At 35.0% G+C, this 19,685-nt stretch overlaps 2 protein-coding genes across 5 annotated transcripts; one reads left to right on the plus strand and one right to left on the minus strand.

Moving 5' to 3' along the window:
• Positions 1–2,329: 2,329 nt before the first annotated feature.
• On the minus strand, positions 2,330–10,714 carry Syx18 (syntaxin 18). 4 transcript variants are annotated; one of them, XM_045747277.2, is made up of 7 exons: positions 10,580–10,714; positions 9,815–10,090; positions 9,136–9,333; positions 7,643–7,784; positions 6,458–6,744; positions 5,402–5,527; positions 2,330–4,823 (listed from the first exon to the last, which is right to left on the minus strand). In XM_045747277.2, exons 2-7 carry the CDS (start codon positions 10,088–10,090, stop codon positions 4,719–4,721), a joined length of 1,134 nt encoding a protein of 377 aa, XP_045603233.1. In that variant the 5' UTR covers positions 10,580–10,714; the 3' UTR covers positions 2,330–4,718. The 4 variants fall into 4 exon arrangements, with proteins under 4 accessions (XP_045603233.1, XP_045603235.1, XP_045603234.1 ...); XM_045747279.2 differs by having other exon boundaries at positions 10,481–10,586; XM_045747278.2 differs by lacking the exon at positions 10,580–10,714 and adding an exon at positions 10,439–10,575.
• A 245-nt stretch (positions 10,715–10,959) lies between these two features.
• On the plus strand, positions 10,960–17,799 carry epsilonCOP (coatomer subunit epsilon). Its single transcript, XM_045747280.2, has 6 exons — positions 10,960–11,107; positions 11,932–12,095; positions 13,210–13,362; positions 13,522–13,657; positions 15,949–16,173; positions 17,352–17,799. Exons 1-6 carry the CDS (start codon positions 11,012–11,014, stop codon positions 17,466–17,468), a joined length of 891 nt encoding a protein of 296 aa, XP_045603236.1. The 5' UTR covers positions 10,960–11,011; the 3' UTR covers positions 17,469–17,799.
• Positions 17,800–19,685: the final 1,886 nt, after the last annotated feature.

A 19,685-nucleotide genomic window follows, 5' to 3' on the forward strand; every position in this document is an offset into this window, starting at 1 on the left:
TGTAGCCAGTGGCAGTATCCGTGGACAGCCAGGGCTACAATATGTGCCTCGCAGGTCGCTGGTTTGAGCTGTGACTATTTCATCACCGCAATGAAATTCCCGAAGAGATTTGCTATGGAGAGTATTCGATTTTATTTGTTAGATTATTATTTTAAAATAAATCTAACTATACCACCTTTGCTTTCCAAGATTTTCCTTACTTATTTCCAGTCATTCCTCTCACATGATCGTATCAAAGACCAAGATAATTATTCTTGGTAAATATGTAACTTAAGTGGGTCTAGTTCTTCAACAATTTTAGATTGTTTTGTGGGTGTAGAAAGTAGTACAGTGGCAGCAGATAGTGGGCAACTTTACGCTTGGGGAGGGTCAGTAGTTCGATACAAGTCTAAGGTATATATATTCACAGGCTTCATGTCCCCCCGACTAAAAGAATTATTATAATTTGCTGGTGTGTGGTGGTACTGAATCTTCCATCATCATAAAAGTACGTAACAGGATAATGATGTACAACTGAACTGTGAGTGAGGAGTGTTCGAGAACCACTCAAGTACACCTCACTCCCTCATTCATCATCCAACATTGTGCTTCCTTCACACAGTTAAAGAGTGCGCTCCACTCGAAAAGCCCTCATTGATTTCAAATAAATTTTAGTGTCGCATTCTACTCAATCATCTTGGCTGTCAGTTATCATCATTGGTCATCATTCTATCTTTCTTGTTTGCACCTAGTTGACCATAATAACTCACGTTCATTCAGTTCTTTCTGAATGTGGCAGTCGATACCACACCCTCTTCCTTGTTCCTTCCTATGTACCTTACTAAATCTACCGAATCTTGCTATTCACAGCCAAGTAGTTGCATATGCGACTACATAGATATGTAAAAACAAAACAAACATGCCTTCATTCCTAAATCTTCAAACATATTCACTGGCCAATATTTTCATTCATCTTTTAAATCTGGAACATTACTCTTACCTGACCCACATTCAGTTTCCGGTAAAATAACAATACCAGTAATTTGGTATATTCATTTACAGTACAGTATATATGAATACCGTCACTGTTCAATTTGTATTATGTTTATATATTTAATTCTAGTGATGCATTCGAAATGGTCTAGCCTGCATATATGCAAGTGCAAAACCTTTGCTCTTGACTTTTGGGACCTTGTAAAGCAATGAGTTTCTTATCATAGAATACGTATACTTATTTAAAATTTCAGCAATCCTTCTTATCACATTTTTAGAAAGTAATTATGAAAAGAAGACACCAAGTTGGGAAGACTATGGAGCACCGTCTGTGTCACGGGATATTCAAGATGATAAATATCACATAGGTTATCACAGTTATCAATATAATAACAAAAGACAATAAGGGGAAGGATAAGTAATCCAGAGAAAGTTCAGGAAGGAAAAAAGTGATCATCCTGAATCAGAACATTCTACAAGTATGTTGTACTTGTATTAACCCACTTACATGACTGTAAGTGGAGTAATACAGGTACGCAGCTTACACGGCTGTAAGCTGCATTACCCTACTTACATGGCTGTAAGTGGGGTAATGCAGTTCAGACAAAAAAAAAAGAATAGGGCGTTGCTCAAGTAATTGCTCATGAGTTGAGCGAGTGTGACCAACATGCACCATAGCCAGAGCTGTTTCCTATCCTCTGTTATGGTGGTCGTTGGAAGGCCAAGCAGGCAGGTCCTTTTAAGAGTGCGCAATTTGTTACCTGTGATGGCAGCCCAACAACACTGCCAACAGTTGTGTTATGTACACACATCTTTAGAAAGCACAGCCCTAGTAAGCATTTATCTTTATCAGCATTAGAGACAAGAACCATAGGACCAGATATTAATTTAATCAAAACTTTACATCATGACCAAATTCACCGTAAATTGTCTGAACGTGTACAGTATGGTTAATTTCATCAAAAATACTAGATTAATCATCACTATTTCATACCACAGGCATACACTCTCTGGTATCACATTCGCATTTCATTGCTAAAAACATCTTGTTTCGACTCAGCACACTATGAGTTTATATTCGATACACCCAAGTGCTAATATATCATATTTTTATAAGGCTAATATATTTATTTTTGAACATTCCACTCTACACAGTATATCTATAGCATTCAAAAGCCTCAAGTCTTCCTTGTAGCTCCCCTCAGCAAGCCAGAAATATCTCCAAGGTCAGCATAGTCTTCCTGACAGATGCCAAATTAACATCATAAAATCTTCTTTACTGTTTTCATCAGTTAATATTATGTGTAAAATAATAAATAATACTTTTAATGGACATGGAAATAAAACAATACAAAACTAATGTTTGGCATTTTATTTTCTATGGTGTGCTTTTGTCTTAACATTTCTGCATCATAATAATAAAGAGAACACCTAAGACAAATTTAACATCACCTACATGCAGTATAAACATATTGCTAAAATCCTTTTGTTTTTAATAACAGTTTATAAATAAATGTTTGAGAGCCATCATACAGCAAGCTTCTTCAGACTACAGGATCTTTTTAACACAAATATTGTGTGCTGAAATTCTTTGTATCTTTAAAGTCTTCCTTTCAACGGATCTTAAATATCCCAACAAATAAAAATCTAGAGAAGTAAGGCTAATCTCAACAGACCATTAAACAGGCCCATGGCTACCCCATATTTGGATTAAGTAGACTAAGAACTATTAATCCTTTTCAGTCATATGTTGTCATACTTATCAACATACAGTATATATGGCATTTCACTAGCCCTTTGGAGGGTAAACAAACCCTGATGACCTGTTGTTAAAGAAGTGAAGAATTAAATGAGGCTAGAATTTTGACATAGTTCTCGTAAGCAATTAATAAAAGGTACCACCAAGCTGGAAAGCCTGTTTACCACAGTTTGTGTCATGAGATATTCCAAAGGTTCTAAATATCACTCAGGATGTCAATACTAGAGCAAAAAGACACAAGTTGAGCAATGTCAAAGGTATTGGATTCACCAAGGATCCTGTCAAGGGGAAAAATGACTACATTGAGGAAGTCAGTCAGTCATTTGAAGAGCTAGCCATATTTCATGTCTCCAGACATTTGAAACACCTATATTGCAAAATTAAATACTGTACTTCCTTCTCAAAGTACTTCATCTTACCTGTTTTTTCTTCTTCTCCTTGGTCTCTGAATTTACCTTAAAATTGTCTTAAACAAATCTTCCTGTTATTCACTAGATTCTTGATAAGAAATTACTGCACCATAAATAGCACCATTACTCTCAGCACTTCTACACACATAAACCATGCAAGGAAATTAATGCAATATAATTACAAGAATCCACTCGATTTAACAACCTACATGAGATTAACAAAATTAACAAACAAAAACACAAGGGCCGTGACGAGGATTCGAACCTGCGTCCGGGAGCATCCCAGATGCTGCCTTAATCGACTGAGCTACGACATGGTCAAAAGAGTTGAAACCGAAGTTCTACTTTACTTATTGGATCTGGAACTTACTGAATTTGTTCATTTGATGCATCACGCTATTGTGATTTCTGTGTGTAAAGGCAAAATTGTTTATACAAACCCAATAACAGCTACCTTTTACCCAGTGGTAAGTTCAGTAAATTCAATATCAACCATTAACCCTCTTTACTGGACATTCACTCAGTAAATAAGGATCCAGATATTGGTCTCAAAATTGGTTGTTAAGTCCACTGGGGATGCAAAATCAAAGACCTTTAAACTGAGTGGATACTTGTATGAGTAATTATCAAAAGAAAACTTCAAGCTAGATTGTTATATTGCACTGCATGATTAAAATGAGATTTCAAATAAACAAGCCAGTTCAAAAGTTTGCCCTCGGGGAAAAATCAGAAATAATTATATTAATTGTCCTTTTCCTATGATGTTTTACTCTCATTATTGCAACAAATAAGAGTTCACTTCAGTTAAACTTCATACAGATGAGACACAAGGACAGTGAATGATAAATGCAAGATAATGAATAAAGTGAAGATGTTCTCAATATGATGCTGAAAGGGTAAAATGTAGAACGATCTTTCAGGAAAACAGTGTAAACATCATGGGAGAAAATGAAGCTAGTAGAAGTAAAATTTGGTGCTGTAGACAACTGCTGAAGTGTGAAAAAGCTTGTTTATCTCTGATGCATTGTGAATGATCAAGGAAAGAAGGAATTATCAGGGGAAAGCACCAAGCCAATACAACTATATAGCACTTGGAAGGGGTCAGGATAAGGATTTGGGATGGGACGGGGATAAGGAATGGTGTCCAACCACCTGGGCGGTCGGGGATTGAACGCCGACCTGCAAGAAGCGAGACCGTCGCTCTACCGTCCAACCCAATCGAATGATCAAGTAATTGTTATATTTTTTTATTATCTATAACCTTCTTTTGCTTTTCACTTTTTTAAGGGAGGAGAAAGTAGCTAATGCGCCTCTACCCCTTGAGTGTGAGACATGGGAAAGGCATAATGATACTGTAGGTAATGGTGATAATTTCAAGATGCTTGTACAACACTAAGACTTAGTAAGAAAGATTTTGGTCGTTTCAGAGGCAAGTTGAAATATAAATATTCCACTTTCTTATACCTTTTTAATCCACTTCACATTTTCATACTCAAAATTTTGCAATCTATTCATTCACAGAATGAGGTACAGTGTGCAAATAATTTATCATATCTGCTGTGTTTCATTTCACATTCTCACCCATTGTACCAATCCAAGAAAAGGATTGTGCATGACATTACAATCAGGAAGAACATTATCCATACTCGAAATCCAGCATCCTTCCGCATAGCTTCACGAACCTTGTGAAGAAAAGGAAATATATTTTTAGCAACATAATATAGGCTAACTCCAAGCCTTTGAATAAACAAAATTCAAAATACTTTATAATTATTACCATTGCTTCATTTGCCACTTAAAATGATGAAAATACAACTGCCAGGAAAGAATGAAAAACATATTAAGATAAAATGAGTTTAAAGCTAGACTTCACATCTTTGTAGTCAGTACTATGCAAGCATTGTCAGGTAAGCTCTCTAACATTAAGGATGGGACATCCAATCTACCGTACTGTCTCCCGCACAATTATTACAAAATTCTACATATCAAGGATACCCTAGGTGTTATTGGTATCTAGAAAATATCTAGATACCAATCATTCTGTGTATGAAAACACAGAAAAATTTGTTTTTGTCAAACATGGTTCATTGTGAATACAATAGCTTTCCTTTTTAAAACACCTTTCACAGTTATTATACCACAAAAGCGACTTAATATATATATACAGTACTTTAAAATTATGAATATAATATATATATATATACAGTACATATACAGTATAATGTGTCAGACAAAATTAAATTTAAACGTCTTTACTCACTTGCTCATTACCAGAACGAACATTTTCAGTCGATGCCATTATAGTTTCCTGGTTCTCCTCAATTTGGTGAGCTTGGAGATCAACATTTTCCGAGAAGAGGTCTTGCATTTGGCTCAGCTCCACCACCTGCAGATATTATATAGGCTTACTCCCCTTTGTCAATCCTCTTATACTTTTCTATTAATATATACAAGAGTTATTACAGTCTTGTACAGCCACTAGTATGCATAGCAGTTTCAGGCAAGTCCTTAATCCTAAGTTCCCTGGAATACGACCCTCAGTGAAGAATCGTTTATACAACCAAGTACCCATTTTACCGTTGAGTAAAGGCTACAGTTAAGGATTTGCACCCAGTAAATCCTCCCCTGGCCAGGATACGAACCTAAGACAAAGCACTCACAAAATGCCACAGCGAGCGTCTTAACCACTACGCCACGGAGACCTAATATTTGTGGAAAGCTATTAGTCTTATTCACATACAAAGTACCAAGTAACAGACTATCAATTACTTATAAACACATGCTAACCACCCATTTGAAAAAAAAATTAAACTTGCACTTGCAGTACAACTTATCATATCCAGAAATGTTGGGACCAAGACACTTGCTAAATATAGTTTTCATTACAGTATTACACTACCAGAAACTTTTTATTCTTTACCGGTAAAGAACAAACATATTACCAGTATTTTAAATAATTACTTACCCTAACAGTGTATATTGTTTAGTGCCTAACAAAATAACAGGGCATGATATTGTATATTAGGTACAGTGTAGTATTACTTAATGTGTGTGTACAGTACCTTAATCAGTTGCGCTGGCCCTCAAAATGGTGGATCATATCCTTAAACAGTAAACCTATCTCGTTTTTGTTTTATGTTTATTTACTCTTTCAAGTACCACACACACAAAATTTATAAATAACCAGACTTATTATATAGTATAAAATCTGCAATATTATTTACTGAAAAACATAAACCATATATGTATCAAAAATTCAAATGAGACTGATACAACTGCTTGCAATTGCAAGCATGTGCATATTCCCCTCTCGTACCTGTCGGGTGATCTGACGTACTTCTTCGTGGTTTGACATCACTTCTTTGTAAAGGTGAGCATTTTCTTCTTCCAGCATCTGCCTTTCTTCAGCACTCAGATCCCCGCTCATTCTCTCCATTTCTTCCTCAAACAAGGAAGTTGAAGATCGAGTTTTCTCAAGATCTGTTGTTCCATTACCCACTGTTTTGTTTTCAGTTGTTTGCACTTCTTTTTTGCCATTATGTTCAAGGCTCTCACCATTAAAGTGGTCTGTGCTTTGGCTATCAGTTGAATGACTCCAAGACTCTGCAAGAAAGAAGCATATTCATCATCATGTGTATAAGAAGCCCAAGACTCTTCAACCTTCTTCCATCAAGAATAAACAAACATTGCTGTGACAATGACAAATGCCTTCCATAGGAAGCTGGACAAGTTTTAGACAAGAGTTATTCAATTATACAGTTATCACATCCTATGGGAAATCAGAATGAGTAAAAGCTTGGTATGTTAGGTCAAGGCTTGTTGGTATCAGAATGCCACTTGGGAAATCACCGAGCAGTCCCTCCCAGAAATACAGCAGTCACTTCTTTTCTGCAATATTCTCAGAGAAACATTTCAGTATGCTGTGGAAGTTAACAACATTTACAAGCTTTTGTATTACTACCACATGGCCCTTTGTGCTTAATTATAATGGTTTCACTAGTTTAGATATTTTACCAAATGTATTCTATTGGTAAAAAGATCTTTGCACTCTCCAAGTCAGCAATTTCTCCAGCTTTGAATGGAGCTGTTAGTGTGCAACAATATTCCACTCTAGAGAGCACTAATGTCTTAAAAATTATCATCATTGTCATTGCATCTCTTGTTTGGAGAAGGTTCTTATTATCCAATTTGTCATTTTTCTTGCAGTTGAGAGCAACTTTATTGTGTTTTTTTAAAGTAAGATCTTCTGAAATTACTCCAAAATCTTTTACATTGCTTTTTCTCTCAAAAAGTGTGGTCTGGCTGTCTTTTGTCAGTTTTAAGGCCATGTAATAGTAGTCTAGCAGGTGCATCTGATCCCTGATCATCGGTGAATCCTTCTCCCTTCCATGTGGTTTCTTGCGTGACAACCAAAATTACACAATTAGTTTACCGTGCAATGATAAGTTTGTGAAACTACTACTGTACTGTAATATGAAAAAACCAAGCAGAGTATCTTTACCAGGATGTGAACCTTTGCAGGTATCCTGACTAAGTTCTTTTCTTCCAAGCTGAGCCAGCTGTGGGGTCCTGTGAGAGTCATCCGAGCCACTGCTAGGCTGTTTTTTAGACCCAACTGGTCGCTGCACACGGAACAAGTTGTCCTGAAGAAAAATGCATTCTAAATATTCCTTATTGGACATAAGCATATGCAAACATGTACACAACACAGATCATTTAAATATATAATCATTGTGCTTCATTATACAGTCATTTTGTAATCTCACAATCATGCTACAGTATTTAGATCTGCCTATTTTGTAAAATTCATCTATCTGTTCATTTGTTACAGAAGCATCATCCCGTTACGCAGTAAGATAGCTCATTAAAAACTACTACAGAATAACTTCCCAAAAGTCTCACTGGGAAGAAGGGCAGGACTTTATAGGACAATAAAGAACTTTATGAAGGCCTTCATAAAGCATTCATCTGTCACCTGCCAGAAGCCGGAACCAGAATCTGGCTTATTCTATGTGTCAATAAGGGCAGGTGATCAACCACAAATCTGGGAAAATCTATTAGAAATCATAGGTGCACTAAACAAGTACCTCCTGGAAGGAAACTGGCACTCCTAAATAAACAAGGCAAACAATTGTTGCTACGGGTTTAGTACCCCCAAGTGATGTGGCTAACTGCCACCTGGTGGTAGCTCACGTCCCTGGTCTAGTTGATTTTGTATGCTGCCCGTACATATAATTCTTGATTCTAAACGTCATAGCTCTTTATACTCGTGCTTTCTGTCCTTTGAGTGCCAGTAACTGCTCTTCCGTCTTCCCTAATTTCTTTAAATATTGCTGGGAAGTAAATAATGTTGATGGGAGTGGGGAAAAGAAAATTTGCATTTTTTTATTATTTAGGCTTTTGCAGCCTGTTCTACAGTGGTTAATGCGGATGCCGATCCCATGCATTTTTTTCCTGAGAATGTTTATGTCTAGTCATACAACCAACATGTCTCACTTGTGTAAGTAATCATTGATTTATATTTCGATTATAAGCATCAAAATGCTTGTATACGATTGCTTTACTGAAGGGTGCACAGAAAATGAAGATGGCATAAAATTGTAAACAATGCATTATTTGTAAATCTTCAAATCAGAGCTAAAACCAAAACCCACAGTGAATCAGGACATAAGAACTAGTGGTGTGCTGAACAGGAATATTTATAACAATGTTAAATTTGTATGTTTTTTTTTTTGCATTAAAATGTTTGCATGTGATTGCTCTATTGTATGGCCCAAAGAAAAGAAGACTGTATAATAAATTGTCTGTGAATTAACAAATTGTACCTTGGCCATTAAGTGTGGCAGGTCATGTTCCACTTGCTATATGCTGGATGCAAATGTTTATCCTTTTGTTTGTGTAGTGTTTATCACATATACTGTACAATACTCTAGGCCTATAGGGAAAATAAGATATGTTTTTATTTTAATTTTTAAAATACTGTATCAAACTTACTTTTTCTTTTTCTTTTTTTCTTCTTTGCTCTTTCATATGTTTGAAAGTGGAATTTGTTTCTTGGAATTTTAACCTCAATATGGCCAGTATATTTTCTTGACATTCACGAGCATCTTTGGACCCGAGCTTTTCACCCTGGAGCTCAATATTCAGACTATGGATGTTGTCATCAATGATACGCAGATTTGTGGTCACCACCTGTGGAGTGTCATAAGATTATACCAGTACCACGTATAACAGTATCTATGTATCCAGCTTTATATACAAGTTATTATGCTAATAATCAAAGTTGACAGTTTTTTGGAATTAGGTTCAGTAGTAAGCAAAGGAAGCAAAATACATCTCATAATTTGTCAAAACTGAATACTCAATTAAAAGTTAAAACTCAATTTAACTACATGCTTTACCCAAAAATATTTTGATGTTCATGTGACTAATAAAAAAACTGTACTGTACCAGTACAGTATACAAAAAATTGCATACATCTGTTGCAAAAATGTAAGTGCATTACATATTCATACCAGTATTTGCTCAATGTTAATCTGATTTAAGTAAGATTTTAAAGACAAATAATAAAACTATAACAATTAATACAATTACTGTTCTATCAAAATTAACCCCATAATAAATGAATTTACTTTTTGTGCAACTTACAAACTAATTATAATTCTGTACATACTTTTTCCATGAAACTACGTTCATAATCTGACATAGTTTGATCCTGGTCCTGAAGGTACTTTTTTTTATGATCTTTGAGTAAGTTACGATGACTTGCAATGTTGCTCATCACATCCCTCGCTCTGGAATAAAACTGTGAAGAATGTGTTGGAGCAGGCGGAAATATCTTGGTTTGAGGCAAAGCCACTCCCATCGCCTTGTTGCGGGTCCGGATTGTCTTCACACATGATTTGAAGAGTGTGGTTAGATCCAAGCTAGCTGCTGTCTCCACCGTCATCTGATATTATACAAAACTTTCATTAAAGACAACTGTATATGATAAATTAGGAAGCACACCAAATATTGTTTACTGCATCAACAGTGATTTAAAAAATATAATTCTCTATATACTGGCAGCCTGTCCCCCGACACAATGAATTATTATAATAAAGAACCAGGTGCCCACAACATCTCGAGTACACATCAGAAGCCTACCCCTTGGTGCCTCTCGTCCAAGCCAATGCCAGATCCTTCCCCCGCCCATAGCTCAAATTGGAAAGTGAAGTGCAAATCTATAAACTTCCTAATGACTCCCATATGATGTGCTGGACATATCACATGTCCAAGCAGTTAAAGAAAGCCTTACAATCTAACGGGAACAATTTTAACAGTCTTTCCATCGACCCACAGGCGTTACATGAGCTAGATGGCCACCCAGCCTCGAGAATAAACCAGGAGTTCTATATATTTAATACATTTGTAAACTGATTTCTTAAAAATGAGTCACCTTAAGCTCGCTGGTTTGTGATGACAGATCAGCTGATTGCGATTCATACTCAAAATTATATACTTTAGTAAGTTTATTATATTTCAATAGGTAAATTAGTTATAGCACTCAAACTTTAATACAGATGTATATTACATATTTTTGTATTTTTAACTGAAAGATAATTCAAGTTTTTAAAGCAAATCGCGATACACGTATACGAACGATCGTACCAACAGCAACTGTTGAAGCTTTCGTGGTTTAAGTTATTATATTCATCTAATTTTAAATATTACAAACAAATTTTATTTAATAATTTAGATTTAATAGTTTAGGGAAAAAATATTCCTATATATTTATTATTTTCAAATATAAGAGTAGAAAATCAAGACTTTTAATACTTTAGAACCTATCTGGTAGGTTGATCAGCCTGACAGAGACACAAGTGTCAACATGGCAAACCAAGAAGTCGACGAGCTCTTCGAGGTTAAGACCTCATTTTACATTGGAAACTATCAGCATTGTATTAATGAGGCCCAGAAATTGCAGGTAGAGTATTTTTCTCTCGTTGGGTTACGTATCCAATAAATGCAATGCATCTGTCACGGCTTTTAAATGATGTGCCGGACTGTCGATGGTCTCGAACAATGTACCAACTTGATATATTGATTTATATTATCGTAGAGTGAATTTAGTAACTCTTAGTTTGTACATATAATATATTCATATTAGTACAGTGTATACCTACAATTAAAAGTAGTCGCATAGACTAGGCAATCGCTAAAGAAGGCTGGCCTCAGGCCAAGCTGCAATAGAACTATAGAAATCATCTATGGGTAATTTATACATAGAAGTTTATTAAATGTAAATGGAATAGAAGTTTATTCTCTTAAGTTAGAGAAGGTAGAATGTAACTGTATGCTAGCTACCTATAATCATCTCAAGATAGCTAAATGTAGAAGTTGGAGTGGTTCTCCTGCTGTTGTCTAAGGCTGAGGGAGTTTATAAATGTCTAGGTTTACCTGTGCTGTATACTACCCCAGTGAATAGAACCCATTCCTTTGGACTGGTTGTTGGATTAAAAGCTTTTTCTTCCCCCCTTTAAATTATGGGTGACATCAGATGCATCAATCTTATAAATTTTTGGTCAAACTTAGTAGGTATTTTGAGTTGTAACTCGAGGTACATCTTTGAAGGATTATATCTAATTACACTAAACATTCATGGAATTTTGTTTATATTTTTTAGTAATTACTGTATAATTTTTTTTAATATAATTTAACAATTGTTCAAAATTAATTATTCAGGAGAGGTTATTAATAATGCATAATAAACAAATATTTATGATGCTAAGAAAGTTTTTTTGTTTCCAGCCAAGTACACCAGAACTACGTCAAGATCGAGACGTATTTCTTTACCGTGCATTGATAGGTCAGCGCAAGTATGGTGTAGTCCAGAGTGAAATTAAACCATCTGCACCAGCTCCTCTTCAGGCACTCAAGCTTTTAGCACGTTATCTGCAGTCCCCAGATAACAGGTCAGTAACAAATTGGGTGAAAACTGAGTGGGTCCAAAGGGCAATTTTCCTCTTTCCAAATACAGTAGTCTTAAAATATACTGGTTTTTAATTACCCAAGTTGCATTGACATAACATAGTGCTGTCGTGGTGGGTGACATCAAAGTCTATTATTGTGCAAGTTTGAATAAATAGAATGGCAAGGGCAATGCTTTTGGTCTAAAGGTTAAATGGCTCTTAGCATATGAAAAGAGCTGCTTGTCCAGTCTATTATTCAGTAATTCATTATAGTGGATAAATTCTTAATATGCTCTTTCCATTGCAAAACAATGCATTTTGTTTGAACTTTGCTACTATATTTTGTTACAATACTTATCACAAAATTTTTGGTGGTTATTTTAATGGCAAATTTTATAACACATCATCGTGTGATTTTACATAATCATATGAACAATGCATTATATATATATGGATGATGTTTTCCAAACTTAAAATCTATTTTCGTAATCTATTTTATCATAAACGTAATTTTGTTATTAAACATTAATACAGTATTCCAGTCTTCCCTCACATAATTTCTTGGTATTTCCACTTGCTGTTAATAACATGACCAAAAATTTTGTTGCACATATTGTGCAGAACTGTATAGTATTGTGATTTTTAAATTTTCCATACCTATAATAACAATTATCAAATTCCTGGAAAGTGGGGTATAGGAGTATTAAGAATGCATAGAGAAATCACAATAACGTGATATATCAATGAACAAATTCACAAAGGCCTTGATGAGAATTTGAACCCATGTGGTGGATGTTCCCAGACGTGCTCTAGTCAACTGTACCAAGACATGGTACAAGAATTTCAACCTGGAGTGCTACTACACTCACGAGGCTTCCACTGAAGCTTAATCAAAGTTTCACACAATTCTTATACTGTCGTGGTACAGTTGACTAGAGCATGTCTGGGAACATTCAGTGCATATGTTCAAATCCTCATCGAGGCCCTTGTGAATTTGAGTATTAAGAATAATTTGTGTAGATAATAGCATGGGATGTATTGTTAACTTTGTGAAACATTGCATTACTTTCTATTTATTCTCGCTATAATATTTATGTTAATTCTAATACCTTGACAGGGCAACAATTGTAAATGAACTTGAATCACAACTGAGTGGAAATGTTGATCTGACCAACACAGCCTTACTTGTGGTAGCAGCAACTGTCTACTGCCATGAAGAGAACTATGAAGCAGCACTCAGAGTTCTTAATCAGTCAGATGCACTTGAATGGTAAATACAGTACTTAATATTCTTTATTAGTAAAATTTTGGATCTCTTAATACTGTACTTCTGAATCTATAAGATGCAAAGCAATTGATACAGTTTTGTCACGTCCCTATGTATATTACTTGGCTAAACACTTGAAATTATCATTGATCTATTCCTCAGTCGAGCCCTGATGGTTCAAACATTCTTGAAAATGGAACGTCTGGATGCTGCTCGTAAAGAACTGAAAACATTACAAGAGAAGGATGATGATGCTACGCTGACCCAAATGGCCCAAGCCTGGACCCACATAGCCACAGTTAGTATCCAGTGTTTTTATTTATTACCACAAATTACATATTTATAGGGACAGAGATCAAATATTTAACTTGGCCATTGATGACCACTTACCCAGAATAAAATTTAAAAATTAAGCCATATAAATGCACTTCTAAATTAAAGTTTCTAAGAGTAAACCACAATGTTATTCACTAGAAACAGTCAAGAGACATCTCATTTTCAAAGATAATATGGCCATGAGTGAACAAAAAAAATTGTCAACTGAAAATGAATACAAAAGAATACTCTTAAGAATTTGGTTTTAAATATTCTTATTAGCATTCCAAATGCTCCAACTGTTTCTTGTAATATTGAGTCCATCTACAAAATTCATCAAAAAATGTAATTGCAGCAATAATTAGTTACCATTCATACCCTTAATATTTCCCATGTTCTATAGGGCTAATTTCACTGAGCAAAATTTTAATTTCACTGTCGTATGAAGGACAACTACCATGAAAACCTCTATTTAGAGAGATTAAACTACGTCTTATCTAGCATAGCATAACTACATTATTATCTAGCATACTTCACACACCCTAGCCTTGGATTATTTTTCCTTTGAAAATGAGGTTTCACGTTTGCAAATGAAAACTTCAGAACCTCAAAATTAAAATGTTACAGAATTTGATTTTATATATGCTCAATGGCTTTCCCTATGCCCCTTACCATTTCTTGTTTGGTGTGCCAATCTACGAAGACCATTAAAAAGTGATTGGACCCATATTTAGAGTTGCCTTTTGCCCAATGAACAAAATTCCAAAAGCACCCAATAAAAAAGTGTGATGGGAGCCAAATTAAGTGTTACCATTCATACCTTATATTTGCCATGCTCTATAAGTTGATTTCACTGAAAGAAATTATATAATTGCAACCTGTCATTTGAAGGGCAACAACCAAGAGAACCTTTCTGTAGAGAGATGTAACCACATCTAGCATATTTCCCTTGTCCAAACCTCAAAATCTCATTTTCCAAGAAAAATTGGGCCATAGTTTACTGAATGTAAACCTCTGCAACTGCAAAATTAAAACAGCACCATAGAATTTTGTTTCAAATATGCTCAGTGGCTTTCCCTAGACCCCAACTATTTCTTGTAATGTTGCCTCCATCTGTGAACTGTCCTAACATCCTAAGGAAATCCACACATCGCCCACTTCGTTTGTCAAACTGGGTGAGTAAATATGGCATGAAAAGTGTGTGTCCAACCAGAGATTTGCCGAATGGAGGTTAGTTGTATTGAGGTTTCACTATAAAGTGAAATATTAGTTTAGATTTCTGTGTAATATTGCCCCTTTTTTATGGTTATTGATCACAAAGATTTTCTTATAGGAAATGATACAGTACAAATAAAATCTGTCTTTTGAACTTAAGAAACTATTCCTCTTGTAACAGTAGCCGTTTTTACTTAATTACCAAAGTTACACTAAGGACAGTTTTGTTATTAGTACAAAATGTGTATGTAGCATTATAGTTAAATTTGAACCACAGCTATTTGTAAAAAAAAAAAATTTAATTGATGCTATTAAGAAGGAAGCAATATTTTGTAAGTAATTTTGTGTGAAAGTTTTAGGTTGATTAACAAGCAACTAAATCATCATTGTAATAACAGTAAACTTGACAGATTGATTGCTAATGTTTGTTTGTGATGAATTACTAGACGTAAAAATCTACTTCACTGTGTTGCTATATAGTTCATGATTAAGTGCAGCCCCTGATTGCAGTTTAATGAAACTTGATTTGCAAGTTTATTTGTGACATACAGTATTTGAATGTTTACAGTGCATACTACAATGTGCGGTCCATTTATAAAGTCTTCGCTAAGTAAAATGTGATATTTGTATGATGAAAGATTCCCCATCTCCGGTGAGTTGCATTTGGTCTCGTTCATTATCTTGTACCGACTTGGACTGAACTCTTTAACAGCCTTTTACAACAGAAGTCTGTCCACTTCCAGAGCTTATCTAGGATCTGCAGCAGCTTAAAATTCTCCTTGAGCTTTACTTGCGTCATTAGCTTTGCATTATCTTTAAACATTGATATTTAGTAACTTGCCCCTACATGTCTTGTAGATCACTCATGCTAAATAGATTAGAAACAGTAGAGGACCCAGGCTTGAGCCCTAGGGGACACCACTTTTACCATTCTGACATCTTGTGTCTGACTCTGTTTCTTGTCAGGTACTCTTACCTAATCCAGAATCCTATCCTTAGTTATCGCAGCCTACTCGGTGATTATCATGAGTTACATGTGATTTGGATTTGCTTCAACAGGGTGGAGAGAAGCTCCAGGATGCCTACTACATCTTCCAGGAGATGATGGACAAGAACAGTAGTACAGCTGTTCTTCTCAATGGCCAGGCAGTGTGTTTCCTTGGACAGGGTAAATATGAAGAAGCAGAGGGAGCTTTGCAGGAAGCCTTGGATAAAGATCCTAATAATCCAGATACCCTAATTAATCTGATGGTTCTTGCTCATCACACTGCTAAGCCTGAAGAGGTGAGTCTTTCAAACTTTTACATTGGTCTTGACATTTATAATGATGTTCTGTATTTGGTTAGTTATAGAGCCATGGCTGTCAGCAGAAAAGGTGATCCTTGTATGGTGTTTTGCCTCATTTAATATTATTTTTATTTGGTAAGTTTATATATAGTATACTATATCTTAAATGTTACTTAAATCATGGTTTTTTAATTTTTCTCTCTCCAGTACCCATGCTGATGGGAACAGGAAATTTGACAAGACACTGGTTATTAATTTCAACATTCCTACCGAGAAAACTAATTTAATAATAATTACTGTATCGGTGAAATGCCTTGTATTAAAGTATTAGCACAGTATTAGATACTATATATATAAATATAAAAACTGTAAAAACCTTGATTATGGACACCTTTTAAAGTTTTTTAATGGATCCTGTCCAGGTTAGTCCCTCTATGGAAGTTCCACTATATAAAGAATGAAGTAAATTATTCTCAGATCTTAACAGTATTACTTGTACATCTTTGCAGCTGCCTTAGAAAAATTTGTATTGTATTCTTGAGTGAAGAGATGTAGTACAGCACATGTACAGAGGCAGGCCCCTCACTATTTATGGGGTGCATTCATTTAATTAAAATAACTTGGCAATGCTAACCATATTTTGAAAATAGGATGATCATAATAGTCTAACCAGCCATGAAATTCAAATATTGATAGGTTCTTAAATATACTAATTAAATTGCAAAATATATATATATTTATTTTTTAAATAAAATATATTTTATTGTTAATATAAAAAGTACAGCATAGATAAACTTAGCCATGCTTGGTTCATTTGTTAGCAACACACTGTGAAAGAATGAACCTTTTATATGACATTTAAATACCAACAATGGTCCTAGTTATTACACTATAGGTTTCGCAGCCTAAACCTTATTCTTACTTGTTACCAAAATATCCATACATACTATACACATAACTTCCACACATGAAATGAAAGGAAGGTGCTTCCTTTCTTTTCACGTTTGGGATGGACGTTTAATTTTCAGCTGTTGTTGTGACTTCCTCTCTGCTTAACAGATACTCCGATAAAATGGAAGCGTATGCTTCTATATTTCTTCATTTGAATGGCTTTCCTATAACATAAAGATAGACATGCTAGAAGAAAAATGTTACATTACCTTGTATACTTTCAGGTTGCTAGCCGATATTTAGCACAGCTGAGAGACGAGCACAAGTGTCACAAGTTTGTACAAGATATAGTGGCCAAAGAGGAGGAGTTTAATCGTCTAGTTAAACAATATGCTGCTTAATATTATAATTCATTTGAAATTTGTTTGCAAATTGAGTATTTTTGGGGGGTTATTTTTATTTGGCTAAACATATTAGGATTTCTGCTGACTTGAAAAAAATCACATGATTATCAAATTTAAAGTTCTGGTTCAACATTCCACAATTAGGGATATTCATTTGGAGGGAGGGAATTATCAGGAAGAAAGTACCAAGCCATTAAAACTACTATATAGCACTTGGAAGGGGTCAGGATAAGGATTTGGGATAGGGACGGGATATTCATTTGGAGTGAAAGTAAAATGTTTATGTATTAAATCAGCACTAAACAAATAAAATCTGCATATTTATCAATTGGACATTTCTAATACCTTGCCAACTCCTTGCTCCACTTAAAATGATAAAGTGTGACAGTAATGAATTTCCAGACGCCCGAGGTTAAATGTTTGAATACCAAATTTACTGCCTCCCATTTCTCACATTGGCTTACTTCCTAAGCAAGTTAGTCTTCCCTGCTTGGTGCCTTATTTTAATAATATGTAGCACCATCAGTGTCGCTGGGTATTCAGTACCTGCCAGAATCGGATGAATGTCTTATTTTCACACTTTTCCTACTGCTTCCCATACTTGGTACAAAGTGTGATGGCTGCATCTTTACTAAAGTTGATGTTTTCTGAACTTCCCAACTTTTTTTTTTAGGATGTAAAATGTTTTGTCCTTGTACAGTTTATTTTTTTTTTTAGTATACAGTTACTTTAAATTATATACATGTCCTATGAGTTTAACAATGACAAGTGTCAAGTTTCTCGTGTAATGAGGTTTTAGTAATAGCTTATGGATCCTTGGATAGATTGGATGTCAAAAATTACTTTAATTACAAAATTTTAGTAAAGTACAATATTATAAGTGTGATGTGACCTCGACTGACTTGTGTTTATGGGGCAATATTTGCAACTCGCCATGGTAATTATCAAGGAGTACATGATTATTGTCAAGGAATATGTACATGTATATACTTTACACAGTATTTGCTATACATTTATCTCAAATAATAATGAACAGTCCGGTCACTAGCTGATGCTGCGAAACTTAATGCTGAATATGGTCTAGAAAATTGTTAACCAGGAAAACATACTCTTCTAGTTTGAACATAATAACTTATCATCCTCAATACAAAATTGTATTATGTAAGTGGTATGGTGTATTTTTGTAACACCAATTTACAATGCTATATAGTTGACCTGGAAAAGAAGTGGTAAAGTACTAAGACTGACAACTCTTAGTACAGTTAGTTCAAACTTGTCAAAAAGTACTAAGCCAACATGGTTATATATCACTATGCAATTCACAGATGGTTCCCAGATATCTAAATATTTCTCAAGATATCTATACAGGTGAAGCATTTACAAAATTATCAACTGTACATCGAAATTATACTTCCACAAGAGCCAAGCTTTTCTACCATGAAGTGCCCACTAGTTGCTGTATGTGTGTCCATTACATAACCAAACTACAGTACTGTAATATTCGGTGTGTTAACTCTTGTGATGTACAGATAACTGAAAGGAGTGACTTCTGCAGCACACCATGGTTGGTTCTGAAACTTTCCTGCCAATGTGATTATACCAGGGACCAGATTCACAAAGCAGTTACGCAAGTACTTACGAACGTGTACATCTTGACTCAATCTTTGACGGCTTTGGTTACATTTATTAAACAAGCATGAAAACTTCCCAATTAATTGTTGTTAATTGTTATAAACAGCCTCCTGGTGCTTCGGAGCTCATTAACTGTTTAATAATTGTAAACAAAGCTCCCAAAGATTGAGAAGATGGACAGTGCTCTTCGTAAGTGCTTGCGTAACTGCTTCATGAATCTGGCTCCAGTACTGTAACCATGGTAGCGAGGCAAACCATCCAACCTTTGGATGGTTGACCATTTGTGCCAGAATATAGCATCTGCTTCACCAAGCTCTTGGTAAACCCACCTGACCTGACTACAGCATATAGTACTGTATTCATATTTCATAGTTATTAATTGTACTTAATCCTGAGTCTTTTATTCTATTAAGCACTCGTTAAATTTTTTCTGATTATTCACTTACAATTATGTAGTAATTTACTTTCAAGGTCATAACCCTATCATAACTGGTAGTGTGCCTTTGCCTCTGATTGCGAGATATATTTTGGCATGAAAATGGACAAAAATCACCAGAAAATTAAGTCCATGAAGTAGTAAAA

This window comes from Procambarus clarkii, chromosome 7 (assembly GCF_040958095.1).
Source record: "Procambarus clarkii isolate CNS0578487 chromosome 7, FALCON_Pclarkii_2.0, whole genome shotgun sequence".
Classification (NCBI taxonomy): Eukaryota; Metazoa; Arthropoda; class Malacostraca; order Decapoda; family Cambaridae; genus Procambarus; species Procambarus clarkii.